Raw genomic sequence first — 13715 nt, 5'->3', positions numbered from 1 at the left:
TGAATCATTGCCCAAGTTAATATTTTGGGGCGAGGAAATTATAATGTTGCGCATGGCCCATCATAATATCACAAGATATATAGTAACAAGTCTGAACGTACACTAGTTCTGATTCAAAACTTGTAAAACCTAGCTTGTAATAATATAACAACTAAAACCATATTCAGACGTTTGCACCGTAGTTAGTTTATCATTATTTCAAACGCCAATATATTAAATGAAACATATTAGATGCTAGGGGTTCGGGTGTTGTCTTAAATACATGACGTGACCAAAGAAAAAACTTAGAAAATTGCTTTTCTTGGACTTTCTGTTGTCCCTTGTCACTAATGAATAAACACAACTCCTAGGTAATACGTTATCATATTGACAGGCATCGTCAGTGCAAAAGAACCCTGATATCCTGTGATTAACAACTTATTATCTTACAATGCCGTGTTATGAAATGACGAAAATGGAATGATGATTTTGTATCTTTTTAATGCTAGAATCATATCACAACAATTAGTCTAGTACAGTCAAACCTTGATCAACAGTACAAAGTCTCAGAAAGCGCGAAAAAATAATAAAAACAATATAAGAAATAATTAAAATCTCTGCAGATATGAAGCAGAGAATTGATAATCTTAATCAATATCTGTTATGATATCAGTACACATGATACCGAATGTAACAAAATAAACTATCGCTTCACCACTGGATACATTGATAAGTGAGTTTACATTTTATTGTATCAACAACTGCCTAATTATAGATCCTACTTTTAAGTAGTAAAAATTCTTTATTGAACTATTTCCAGCTATCTGATCTAATACAATGCTATATACTTCGATCACTTGAGGAGAATCATTCATAACCCCATTTTTTCAGACCTCAATGTTTTTTCAGAACGCCATGCTGCCCCTACGACTGATTATCTATGGGACTGATGGATTAATGCTTTTGTATTGTTTCGCTTGTGACTAGTCAATCACACTGCAGGTTCTTGCCTAAATCTTGCCTGGTGGGTACGCTGGGTTCTGCGGGTAGGCTGGGTTCTGCGGGTAGGCTGGGGGCTGTCCAGGGGGGTACTGCGCAGGGGGGTACTGGGCATACTGGCCAGGTGGATACTGCACGGGCTGGGCAGCTGGAGCCATTTGGACAGCTGTGGGGCAAAAAGTGATGTCTCAATGTTATACCACAACAACGACCACACAAACAGATTGCAATATACATGACATGGTGGAAACTGAAGTAGAAGATAGCAGAAGAGGTGAACAAACACAGAGTAATTAATAAAAGTAGAAAGCATGTCCTACACTTGGACGGAGATGCCGTGTTTGCCAGGTAATGTGTTTCATACAAAGCAGGTCATTGAATTGAACATTTTCTATCTCTAATACGTAACATGCATGGTGCAAAACTGATTCCACAGGAAGAAAGGATAATCTCATCATTTCTCGGGTTGAGATAGCGAGTTGAGGGGACCAACTTTGACTAACCCTTAACCCCTGTCGTGAACCTGAATGTGTGGATCTTACCCTGTGGTTGACTTCTCTGACTGGACCCCTTGGCGCATGCGCAGCAGCAGAAGACACAGGCTACAATAATGATGATGACCACGACGATACATCCCACTATGATGCCGACGATGGCGCCGATACTGGGACGACACAGGATATTTTCAGGTTTTGTTTTCCTCATAACATGAACAACAATTCCAGATTTGAAACATTTGCATTTGAATTAGAATATGATGAGAGTAGTTATATACGTGTCAAATTGATCGCCATTCGTCTTCATTTCGAACATATAAACCATCTAGTATAGCTGATGTCATTTTATGTATTCGTAAGGCCATTTATGGAGGACATCCGTGCGAGAATCAATTTTTGTCCGTTTCGACCATTCTGTACACCATACAAAGCAGCTGCAAAATGAGCAAAGAAATTCCATAGATTACAAAAAAATATAAGAAAACGGATTCTCAAGTCGTACAATACCAAAGTCAAAGAAGAAGATGTGCAAGAACAAAAATAGAATCTGTCATTCGGTATACCATACTCTTTGTATTTAGTCATTTTTCAACCTTCCTGACCACTTAGACTTCACAAAGAAGGCATTTTTTTTCTTCTGCAAAACATTTTATTCGCGCACTTGTATCGGTCCTGGGGCTCCTAGAGGATGGCATCCATATAATCGAATCAACATGGCCTAAGATAAGCAGAGTGAATAAAAATTACCCAAGTCGAAGCGCCTTGCCAATGGTGTCGCTGATGTTGGACCCAGTACAAGATGAGGTGGACACTGTAGATTCCCAGCAGTTGTCACAGCACTTGTTATTTCTGCAGCAGTATTTCTCATCGCTGTCATCAAGAAACGTGCGTGGGCAGCTGAAACTGGTAAATCCAGACCCACATCGCTCTGCAGAAGCTGATGGTCGGTAAAGAATCAAGTGTTAGCATAGTCACTAGATGAGTACTGCACTATCTCGTACATCAGTCTTTCCACCTCAGTACACAAGAGTGTAAAAATCCATCATTTTTGTCGGATTCCAGCATAACAACAGCACTCTTTTTCTGCCTTTCTTCGAACTTGTTCTTGTTATGATCCCTTTATCAACATTTCCAAAGTGAAATGAAATGGATGCATTCAAAAAGAAGGTGCTCAATCTCTTTGCCAGTGTGAGATCTATGCCACCTATCGACGGTTTTATAACTGCACATTCAAAGCAGCAACAAGTTATAACCAAAGATGTTCCAAACGTATTTGTACTTTTCATCAAACATTTCTACTCTGGTAGAATATCTTTTAGTATGTTGTAAGGGTGAAGACGCTCACCAGAGTAAACAGATATCTAGGCATTTCATATGCTAGTTTTTATTTTACTATCAGATGCTTTTAGTGAAAATATGTGCATTCAACCATCAGATTTTAAGCGTAACTTTCAAATCCACTCTTCTATTAGATTCCTTATTTTGGCAAATTTCCATACGCCTTACACTGTTAAGCCCTGAGTAAATAACATTCCAAAGGAATGAACGCATGAATAATTAAGTCGAAGAGAAACTCGTTCTGCAACTTTCGACTGACGCCCCACCCAACAAAGGACGCGGTGATTCTACACTATTGTCCAGTGACCTTTGTAGGAACTAGCTGTACCAGATCGCGATGTTACAACTTTATGTGTTGCATATGTGGCACATAGCCAGCACGTTATTTCATTCAATAGGTTCATTTTGGTTGGTATCTATTCAACTGTTCACACATTCATATCAACAACAAATGCTGTTATTAAAAAAATGCCAGAAATTCTTTAAAGCCGCAGCGAAGCTTGTCTATATTTATTGCTTGTGCTAAGGAGCTACAATGTACATTACAAAATATACGCTTGGTACCAGCTAAAATATGAATCTGACCACCAAAGAAAACATTATTGTAGTGAATGACTTGCATGTTTTAACAATAAGACAAACAATAAGACCAAGTGGCTAGAACTTCCGCCTCAACGTTTCCTTGTTACAACAGTGTTACACAGTTCGGGAGGTATTAAAAGAAATGAAAAGCAATCAATATTTTCTTATAATCCCGATACTAACACTGCATTGATGTCTGCACCCTTGGCAAAATAACTCGCTCGTCTTTACACATTTTACAATTGGAGGCGACGCATTTTTTTCGTACCCTTGTCTGTACATGGTGCAACTAATTACTGTAAGAGCACACCGACTTCTTAGATTCCAAGCTAGCTGCGAAATCAAAATCTAGTTGACTTTATGTAGATTTATATCGTTCTGACCCTGATGTACATACACGACATGAACATCATACTTGTCCTGATCCACACCCAGTTGATCCGTCACTACTTGGTTAACATGAGTATCACGTATGTACTTACCTGTTGTCCAGATAGTGACCAACAAAACCAACACGGCTATCCGGCTCATGGTCAGTCTTCTCTTGGCCACAAGATAAACGGGTAACGTTTAAACTTTGTACGGACTCGGTTAGATCGTGCGTCCGGTGGTAGTTTTGAATGACGCAGTATGTGGAACTGAGGAGAGATTCCACAAAAGGGCTCGGCAGTTCAAAACGCCTCAGGCAAGAAAAACGTCATCATTTGATTTGCGTGTCAGCCGGGGGGTCAAAGTTTATGCACGTGCACTAACCTAACAAACTGGACAAGTCGAACAGCAGCTCACCGTAGAACGCTTTATTCTCTAAGATACGACGTACGCCGGGCCACGGTTTGATCCCATTGCATGGGTGTAAACAACTGCCTGTGGTGCGCAGAGAGGTCTGCGGTTCGACCGTAGAAACAATACGTTTCCGTCTTTCAAAATATATCATATTGAAAACAGTTATGTACGAATGTGAGATTGAAGATATCATATTTAATAGTAAGCCGCCGGCCATAGCCTTAATCACTCTACTAGACTTACTCCACCGAATCATGACCCAAGTCTTTTTGGACGACAAAATCACAATGTTGTGCATGCTCCGTCGTATCATAAATGTCAAAAAACAAGTAACAAGACTGGACGTGTATTAGTTCAAATTCAAAACTTGTAAAACCGCCTAGGTTGTAACAATATGATCAGTAGAACAATATTCAGACGTTTTCGCCATAGTTCATGAGTTAATCTACTATTACTTAAGACACCAAGATATTTAATCAAACATATTAATCAACCATTTTTGCTTGTTCCGTACGTGTGTATTCCTCTGTTTCCACAAATGCCCATTTTGTAACCGAATATACACGTAATCATTTCTGGTTGGTGCCTATATTTTGGTCGGCACGTATCCGCCATCCTGTGGGTAGGCTGGATCTGACAGTGGAGGGTACGGGCCTGCTGTAGGGGGGTATGCAGGAGGGGGGTACTGTCCGGCTGGAGGGGCGTACTGTCCACCTGGAGGGGGGTACTGCCCGGCTGGTTGAGCTACTGGGACCATCTGCTGACCTGAAAACATAAGGGGTGATATTAGATCGAACAAGCCTTCATGGTCCATTTGTAAATGATATATCAGACCTACTGCATAACATATTGGGTTACTTGAAACGACCAATTACTTGTGAGAAGCCCCTGGACTTGTATCGGTCTCACATTAGACCTAACAACGTTAGATGTGAATTATACGTCGTAATACTTAATAGTGCAACATGATAGACGTTGCCTCTCGCTGCATATTAGGTTACATTTCTGAGATGTGTACTTGGTTAATGTCTTTATTGTATGAATGTTCTACCTTGTGCTCTTGGCCTGCTTTGCTGTTTGGTCATGTAGATGCAGCAGCACACACAGGCCACAATGATGATGACCACGCCGACTATAACGGCGACCGCGATGCCGATTATGGCACCGATGCTAGAAAATAAAGAAAGTACATTAAAGGAGTACAGATCCTCCACATCGTGTTTCTACAATTGTGATGTTTTTAAATATCTTCAATCGTACAATTTTCTCGACTGTTCATACACCTTTGTTACACTTTACTTTTCATACCCTGGTTACTTTGATTTTGATAGAATAGTAAAAGATAAATTGCGTAGAAAACTTAATGAAACATCCTAATAGGACACCGCATGCATGCAGAACTACCTTCTCTTCTAGGAGGCACCGCTAGGAAGCGCTGCAGACATATGCAGTGGTGGTATGGAAGGAACGGCACTTTGGGAAAGACGAAAATGGAGATTTGAAATTTGCTGATGAATATTGCCTGCCTTTCTTTCCTTAGCAGTTTATTGTATGATAAAAATTTGAAAACAAGATACCCAAGTTGCAGTGCCTTGCCGGCAATGTTGCCCCAGTGGCCGGTACAAGCTGAGGTGTCTTCAGACTGCCAACAGTCGTCACAGCAGTCACCGTCACAGCAGTAGATGTCGTCATTGTCGTCAAAGATCGGCCTTGGGCAGGAGAATGTGGCGAGGCCCCCTAGCGCCCGACACTGCTCTCCTGCGACGACTGTACAACAATGTCACACAATTGATATTTCAAATTAAACTAAGGAATTTTCGTTCCACCTTGCTTCCTCACCTGTGTTCTACTTTCAAACCGACGCTGTCTTATAATTGAACCGTACTTTTTGTCTTTTTGCTATCCCATGCTTCTTTCGCAAATATAACATCCACCACCAATTTAACAATCAGGTTTTTCCAAGAATGTAGCTCACCGCACCGACGTCATCTAGCAAAAAACTAACATGCATGGACCTCACCTAGACAGAGAGAGAGAGAGAGAAAGAAAGGGAAGAAAATAGACACGGCACAAAACACGAAAGGATGATCAAAAAGTAGGGAACAGTATTGATGCTCAGGAATAGTATCTAGCGTAAAATATGTATACGTGATTCGCAAGCAATCTTAATATTGTTCCACCTGTTACAATCCTAGCTGTTAGCTAGCTGTTGGGAGACTCTTATATTCCATTTCGCCTCTTCACAAACATGAAATAAAGATAAGTACACATGATATTGGATCCACCAACTCCACATATTTTCTTGTCTGTAAGGTGACTCTGTAAGATCATACCTTGGACATCAACGACAAAGGCGCATCTAAATGCCACATACCTTTCAAAAGGAAAACCCCCACCAGTACTACTGTCACTCTCCACATCTTCAGTGTCGTCACCTTCTCCTTTAAGATTGAACAGAAAACTGTGACACTGCCAAGCTCCCGATACTGACAGACCGGCACATTCACACAATGGTAAAGGGTACTTAACCATAAACACGGCCGACGCCCTAGATCTCTTTGTTGTTGTGTAATTCTCTACGAAGAGAGTGAAGAATGGACCCTTCATGCATTATGTAGCACATCGTGACGTACCTATCCGTAGGTAGTACCAAGGAGTACCAAGGACTACATAATGTCTTCTATTCTGGATTCAGTTTCTTGCCTTCATTTCTTTCAAACACGCAGTTTATCGTTATTTTCATTAACCTGAAGCTGTGTAAGGTACATGGTATGTATATGTTTCTTGTGAGATACACACATGTGACAATGGACCGCTATTTATAGAGGGCAGGTACCCTCACAGTAAGTCCATTAGTACGGACTAGCGCTACGATGACATTTGATTTGAGCCATATTACACTTAGAGTATATGAATAATAGAAGAGGTAGTCTGGTCCCAACTATCTGTTCCTTTTACGTATGATATAAAGGAACGCCGCACCATTAGGTCCATCACTGATGAGGACTATTATCACATTCTAATTAATATTACGAGCAGACCGTGACTGTTGTTCAGAACAGGACAAAAATGTTGGCCTCTGTAGAATACGAAAGAAAACAAGTTTGTCTCGGACAGTAACATCTATATTTATATCATCATTTTTAAGGGGGGGGCGGTGTGTTTGCATTGAAGCTATCATACAACAAATATGATATATTTATATGTCCCATTCGCCACTATTCTTCCATTTCCTGTTTTCTTGAATCAAGCGATAGCTGCAAATTTGTCATCTCATTGTTAGAGTTTTATTTCATTTCAATACTGTTATACAGGTAGAACAAACGTTGGTATCTATATTCAATTGACACCAATATAATTGACAACTTCTCGCAAAGACAATTCTTACTTAGACGGAAATATAAATAGTTGCAGTAATTGTTAAAGACCCACTATGTAGTTTTAGGCCAATACAGAAAGTAGATTTTCCTACTGTTTCTTTGCATAGCAAGCTTTATCAACTCTATAGAATTGCTTACCGATATTCAGGAAGGGAGGTTACAACATTACTGCACCATACATACAACATTATAAAACTGTTATCCTCCATCCAAAACAATACACAGTGTGAAACTAACACATGGCCACACATGGCTTCTGTACTTCTTATCAGGCTGATCGTCCAGTGGGGTGCCTGTTTACAGTTCACCAGTTTCTGTTAAAAATCATCCTTACCAGAGTTCTTGCAGTTTTGAATGGGAAAATAACCACACTTTATTGATACCCTTCAAAGTAGACTCTTTAGAATAAATTAATAGTTGTATTCTACCCTCTTGGAAAAAGGAATGAGTGTTTCCAAAGAAGAAGAGCTTCATGACATCTGGCAGTCTAAAGTGTGCCTAAGTGATTAGACCACCATGGGGGTCCTCCAGTGCACTGGGATGTTGTTGTTTATTTACTATTGAGGTGGTGTCCGGGAGTTTTTGTTTTGTTTTTGTACAGTTCACAAACACCCAAAATAGACGAAATAATGAAGAAAATATGCTGAAAAGGGGTTGTACATGTCAGTACCTGCTATTAACATTAAGATTTGTTCACAAGAATATTTTCAATTTTTGGGCCAAAATCCTACATAGTGGGCCTTTAAGATAATGCAGCGAAAATTAAAGGATAACTGATATAGATATCATCCATACAAAATTGAGGATTGATATTGTCGTCAATGTTCTGTCTATCATCTCAAAGCTTTGTGTCAAAGCCCAGTAGATTCTCTATAGACGAGCCTGAATTTTGATCATCGATCCGTACAACGGCGACCTCTGGCGGAACGTTTGGGGATTGATCATCATCGCTCTCAAACCCTGTGTTGGTGATGCCCATGGCGACGTCACGGGTTTCGCCGTGATGAAGTCTTCCATTCGCCACGCCGTTTGGCTGTCGCACATCACCATTTTGCAGATTGGTCGTCGTGCTGTTGCTGCCTTGGCGCTGCCGGACAGAGTCGAAGATGTCGAGGACTCGCGACTTGGGCACGATGCCGACACGGAAAAACCCGAGGTTGCCTTCGTTAATTTTCGTGCAATTCACGACCGTAGAGGCGACGTTCTCAGGAGATGGTCCATCGCACAGTACACCATCGACCTGAAAAGTGAAGTATTTCATATTGGCGTATACGTAATGTCGCAGTCGGCTAAAGAAATCATAAAACCCGAGATGGAGGTTAGGAAATATGTGCTAACATGTCCTCCATTGTCAATTAAAACGTTTCCTTAAGATTACTTGCTACTTCTTGTTGTTTTGAATAAAAGGAACTTGTCACTTCTCATCAGCAGGACTTAATCTATCTCAAAATCTGCAATACGAATCGGATACCAAGTGTGATACTCACGTTGTCTCCGAGCTTGGCCCGCACCTGTGAGTGGTGCGTGGTGTCTGCCTCCCCGGACGGGTTAGCGGAGGTCACGGCGATCGGCCCCACCAGGTCAATCAGGTGCGTGGCGACCGTGCAGTCTGGGATGCGGATGGCGATGCTCTCAGGGGTGCCGATGTAGCGGGCGGAGTCTCCCAGCCCAAACCTGTCCAGCCACGGACCTGGAAGGCACAAATAGTAGCTACGTTTTAACAGAAGTAGGCAACGTGGTCTGGGTAATGAAAAAGGGAGGCATTAACTACTGTAATGGTACATGTCAATGTCGCAACACTGGGAACGAGAAGGTTTCCATGGAAACGTACCTCTCTTGATAACGAGGCTGATGGAGGAGGGCCACACCTCCTTCATGAAGTCCCACAGGAGCGGTCCGAACTCCTCCCTGGCTGGCTCCAGCTGACTCAACTGTAATAAAAGAGATTGAACTTTTAGAAAAAATTTTTTCCTATTTTTCAGCAATCATATATCAACGTTCATTTAATCATGTTTGGTACATCGACAAAGACCGGAAATGCCTGTGCTCACCTGTGAGATCCATATGGACATGGGTCTCTCCTCCGCCTGTTTCTTGGTGCGGTAGGCCCTCTCCACGGCGGCAGGACGGTTACAGGCCGCCACCAGCACGTACACGGTGTCTGTCGGCATGCCGCAGATCCCGCCGTCTTTCATCAGTTCTGTGAGAAGTAACGGGTATGGTTTCATCAGCAAATGTTCTAGAGTGTCGTTGACCGTCACAAAACTGTTTCCTCTATATGTTATAAGGCTAAACATGACTATGGGATGACTAAACCATACAATACAAACGGTACCGAAACAATAGCATTCTGTCCTCCGTCGGTCAGTATTGACCATGGTAAAATCCTAATTTACAACAACCCTACAGCATCGACTATGGCAACCTTATGCGAGAATGGCAGTTTCTGCCACATAAATCACATCTGTAAGCTGACCGGTTCTGAAACAATGACAATTCAACAAATCAAGTAAAGGAGAGAATTGTACTAACCTGCGATTTGTTTGACTCCATTTGCCTTCCTGGCGTCCGCCATGACACACCCCTGTTCACCACCCCTGTCGCTGCGCCCCTTCCCCAGGGTCAGGAGCGGGCTCCCCAGGGACATCACCTCCTCCCCACACATACCGTTAAGCAGGTGCACACAGAAACAGTACACGCACACCGCCCCAAACACACACATCACCACCAGTTCAAAGTACTGACTAGTCTGGACGCCTAGCGCGTCTAACAGGAACAGCACACAAACCACCTCAAACACCACAGACAGGACCAACCACGCCTTGTTGATCACCACAGACAAGAAGATGACAAACAAATTGAAGAGAAGAAAAGATGCGGCTCCTGCCGCCACACCGAGCCCCTCACTGCCTCTATAGACTCCAGAGTACCTGACAGACCCCCACAACAGCCACATCATGCTGTACACCATGAACGCCGTGCTCTCGAACGTCTTCCCGCGGGAGAAGCTGATGGTTCCCGCCACAAACTGGATGACTCCTCCCGGCACGATCACCCAGGGGAGGACCAGAGACTTGTCCCCGGTAGACAACAGCGCCACAGCTAGAGCTGTCACGGCATTGGACAGAAATCCCAGCGTGTCCGCGCTGGCGTACTTCGAGTAGCCGAGGATAGTGTCAGAAGACGATGTCTGTGCCGTGACAGAGGAGGACGGTCGGTCAACATTGCTACATTGGTAGCGCGAAAACAGCTCTCGCAATGACTCCTCGGGGAGAAGACTCCTCCCGACTGGGACCAGAGTCTTCCTAAAAGCAGAGTTCAGTGACAAGGCAAAAGTGCAATAAAGGGAAACAGCTAAAATCAAGATACTGGATACACCAAGGTAGGCACTATTCAAGCCTGTAGTGGGAAGGGAAAGGACGAAAATGGCAAAGCAGAGGTTATAGACAACACCAGCAATGGTCTTAGTAAAGGACAGAAGGAAGAAGACGAAGAAAATAAGGACAAGGACGGACGATGCAAGGACAGGAGGTGCCAATTCAGTCTTGCCCCAAAACTTACTCACAAACCCGTATGTCAGACCAAGCCAGAGAGTGGCAGACAAAGAGAAGACAGTCCCGTGGAACACGTCCTCTCGTCTGAAGGACACAATAGAAACCAGTAGCTGGCCAAGGCCCGCTAGCGCCATCCATGGTGTTGCCGGATGAACGTCATTAATGGCGCCAATAAAGAATAAGCCCAGAGCGCAGGTAGGAAGCATATTCATGGCGTACCCAAAGGTCAATGCTTCATTTTCGACAGTTTGTTCCTCGTTCCCATTTTTCCGGCGTTTGTCGCTTAAACCAGGAAAACTGAAGTCGCTCCCTTTGCGGTAGGACACAGACAAGCCGACTATATAGTACAAACCGAGCAGCACTGGTAATGTCTGATAACACGCTGCACCCCACCTGGCGGCAGGATAGAACAGCGCAACTATCTCCATTACCATGGAAAAACCGAGTAGAAAAGACACCAACCCGGTCAAAGTGTGCTGCTTCACACCCGCTATGCCAAGAAAGAGGGTTATGAACAGGAAAACAACATATCCTGGTAACAAGGCGTCTTTACGGGCAACAGAGGAGATGATATCTAACCCCTCCAGGATTTTGGCGGATCCCAGGGAGCCCCAGAGCACCGACAGACACAGGTACAGGGTGGTCAGGGTGGAGCAGTGGAGATGAAGTAAACGGGCACCTGCAAGGGACGATAGATAACATTAAGAATTTTTGATGTCTTCCTTATGCAACAAAGAAAGGAATTTGACGTAGCATGTTTGGTATGATAAAACGATGATACTAAGAGTAGAATTATGCGGAATATGTAAACTTTATATAACTGAGAGGTTGATTTAAAACGTGCACAGCAAAAACAATCATAGTAGGTGCTGTTTTGAAGAACAATATGAAATAGATAAAATACGTTTCTATCCATAAGTGTGGGATAAAGATATGAAGCTGACAAAGAAATTTGTCGCAAAGTAAATCACAGGAAATCTGTACACCTGTCGAAGGACCATCCATATGCGCATATATCTTACCGGCGGAAAACTGCAGCAGGCCCGTGATGACCAGTACAGTCCCGGTGATGAGGCTGTTGGGCGCCGCTACAGTCAGGTCCAGACTGAAGTTGTGGGCGGCCAACACCAGGCTACCCAGCACCACTCCCGACATGCCCTGCACGCGGGGACCCACGGGAAGGGTCGCGACTGTGTCACCTGTCCGTCCCATAATGCTGTCTGTTGAAAGATACAAATCAATGCTCCACTTTAGCGTATTTCGAAGGTGACAATCCCAAAAGGCAAATAAGATTTTCAGCTCTGCATGAAACAAACCTCTGTTTATCACCTCCAATTTGCACAGTGACTGACGCGTTAAACCAGTGTGTGTACATGTAGCACATACCGATTCTTTTGTTGATATCCGCATTCAACTTGACAACTGCGTATGTGTATGTCATGTAGGCATCTTCCAGTGATTAGAGAGGCACAAGGCATGCAGCGCATCAAACATAGTGCACAAGTTGGCGTCCATATGACAATATTACATAATTGTAACATGCATACATATAGCAAACAGTATACTCAGACAGACAGACAAAGATGTACCTTAATAGTGCTGAGCGGTTACCGGTTATGATTATCATAAGCTTCAATTTTTCCTGTGACATGCCAATATAGTACCCAAAAAGAAGCAGAGGGCAGTTTGTATCTATTCGGGAAATCTAGAATTAGCCCCGGTCGGCCCCTATCGTAATCTTTATTTCCTTCCTCACTCTACCACAACAAAGAAACGACGAAATGTATAACTTCGCAATCTCACACAAGGAATGTGGATTTAACCCGACATCTGAATTCATATATTTATCCTTACAATTTAAAGCTATAAAGATGGCAGGGAGTACCTGAGTAGTGTTACTGCTGTCCCGACAGCTTTTCACAGAGCATTGTGAAATGGCAACCCGACAGGTTTGAGGTAAGCAGCTCCCCTCGACGGGACTGAGACAAAGCGTAAAGCTTTTTACTGGTGTTCGTGTGGTACTAAATGCCGCTGCGATTCTGTCCTGAATAGTTACAATTTTTACACCCAGCTGGTCAGAAGTTTAGTAGGCAAGCTCTTGTTCTTATCATTAATTAGCACAGTAACTCGAACCCGGTTTGTCATTACCGACTACAGCAGGTGTATTAACTACGGGTAAGGTGCCTAGTTAACTCGCAGTTCATGATATAAACATTAACCACGCAGTCATCATATACTATATAAAAGACTTATAATAGATTTGAACAATATTTAAGATAGTTATGAAAATATTGAAGTTGCTTACCTGTTATGAGAAGTTACTCGCAAACGTTTTGTGGCCGACTTTCTTCAGAAGTTCTTTAAGCGCGGAGTCTAAACTATGGGGTGTGGAGACCAAAATGTTGTCCAATCACGCTAACTGGTACAGGATATAGTTAATGTTAACGTATTTATAGGTATTGACTAACACGAGGAAGAAGGTACATTCTTGGCGGTGGCAACGTTGAAAGGAATGCCCCGTTTCACCGGGAGCGGCTTATTTGTAATGGCAACGTACGTCATACAATTTGCATATCGTTTCCGTGACCTCTAACCTCATGTCA

The 13715-nt window shown here is 42.9% G+C and overlaps 2 protein-coding genes across 2 annotated transcripts; both read right to left on the bottom strand.

Annotated features, from left to right (window-relative positions):
* Window positions 1-460: 460 nt before the first annotated feature.
* LOC136435136 (uncharacterized) lies at window positions 461-13653 on the bottom strand. The gene is made up of 13 exons (XM_066428369.1): window positions 13418-13653; window positions 12135-12332; window positions 10091-11791; window positions 9610-9758; window positions 9390-9489; window positions 9046-9248; window positions 6553-8798; window positions 5756-5945; window positions 5230-5348; window positions 3878-4943; window positions 2223-2412; window positions 1521-1642; window positions 461-1144 (listed from the first exon to the last, which is right to left on the bottom strand). Exons 2-7 carry the CDS (start codon window positions 12322-12324, stop codon window positions 8397-8399), a joined length of 2745 nt encoding a protein of 914 aa, XP_066284466.1. The 5' UTR covers window positions 12325-12332; window positions 13418-13653; the 3' UTR covers window positions 461-1144; window positions 1521-1642; window positions 2223-2412; window positions 3878-4943; window positions 5230-5348; window positions 5756-5945; window positions 6553-8396.
* Window positions 990-3926, bottom strand: LOC136435861 (protein shisa-5-like). The gene is made up of 4 exons (XM_066429572.1): window positions 3878-3926; window positions 2223-2412; window positions 1521-1642; window positions 990-1144 (listed from the first exon to the last, which is right to left on the bottom strand). Exons 1-4 carry the CDS (start codon window positions 3924-3926, stop codon window positions 990-992), a joined length of 516 nt encoding a protein of 171 aa, XP_066285669.1.
* Window positions 13654-13715: the final 62 nt, after the last annotated feature.

This window comes from Branchiostoma lanceolatum, chromosome 5 (genome assembly GCF_035083965.1).
Source record: "Branchiostoma lanceolatum isolate klBraLanc5 chromosome 5, klBraLanc5.hap2, whole genome shotgun sequence".
In the NCBI taxonomy this organism is placed as follows: Eukaryota; Metazoa; Chordata; class Leptocardii; order Amphioxiformes; family Branchiostomatidae; genus Branchiostoma; species Branchiostoma lanceolatum.
This window is presented reverse-complemented; position numbering and strand designations above follow the sequence as displayed.

What these genes read in the sequence shown, in the direction of transcription:
- LOC136435861 (XM_066429572.1), bottom strand. Translation starts at nt 3,926, where the DNA reads ATGAGCCGGATAGCCGTGTTGGTTTTGTTGGTCACTATCTGGACAACA. An exon ending in GGTCACTATCTGGACAACAG is followed by an intron (nt 2,413 to 3,877) that starts GTAAGTACATAC and finishes ACCGACCATCAG; the next exon opens with CTTCTGCAGAGCGATGTGGG. An exon ending in TCAGAGAAGTCAACCACAGG is followed by an intron (nt 1,145 to 1,520) that starts GTAAGATCCACA and finishes TTTGCCCCACAG; the next exon opens with CTGTCCAAATGGCTCCAGCT.
- LOC136435136 (XM_066428369.1), bottom strand. Translation starts at nt 12,324, where the DNA reads ATGGGACGGACAGGTGACACAGTCGCGACCCTTCCCGTGGGTCCCCGC. An exon ending in CCTGCTGCAGTTTTCCGCCG is followed by an intron (nt 11,792 to 12,134) that starts GTAAGATATATG and finishes CGTCCCTTGCAG; the next exon opens with GTGCCCGTTTACTTCATCTC. An exon ending in TGGAGTCAAACAAATCGCAG is followed by an intron (nt 9,759 to 10,090) that starts GTTAGTACAATT and finishes TACTTCTCACAG; the next exon opens with AACTGATGAAAGACGGCGGG.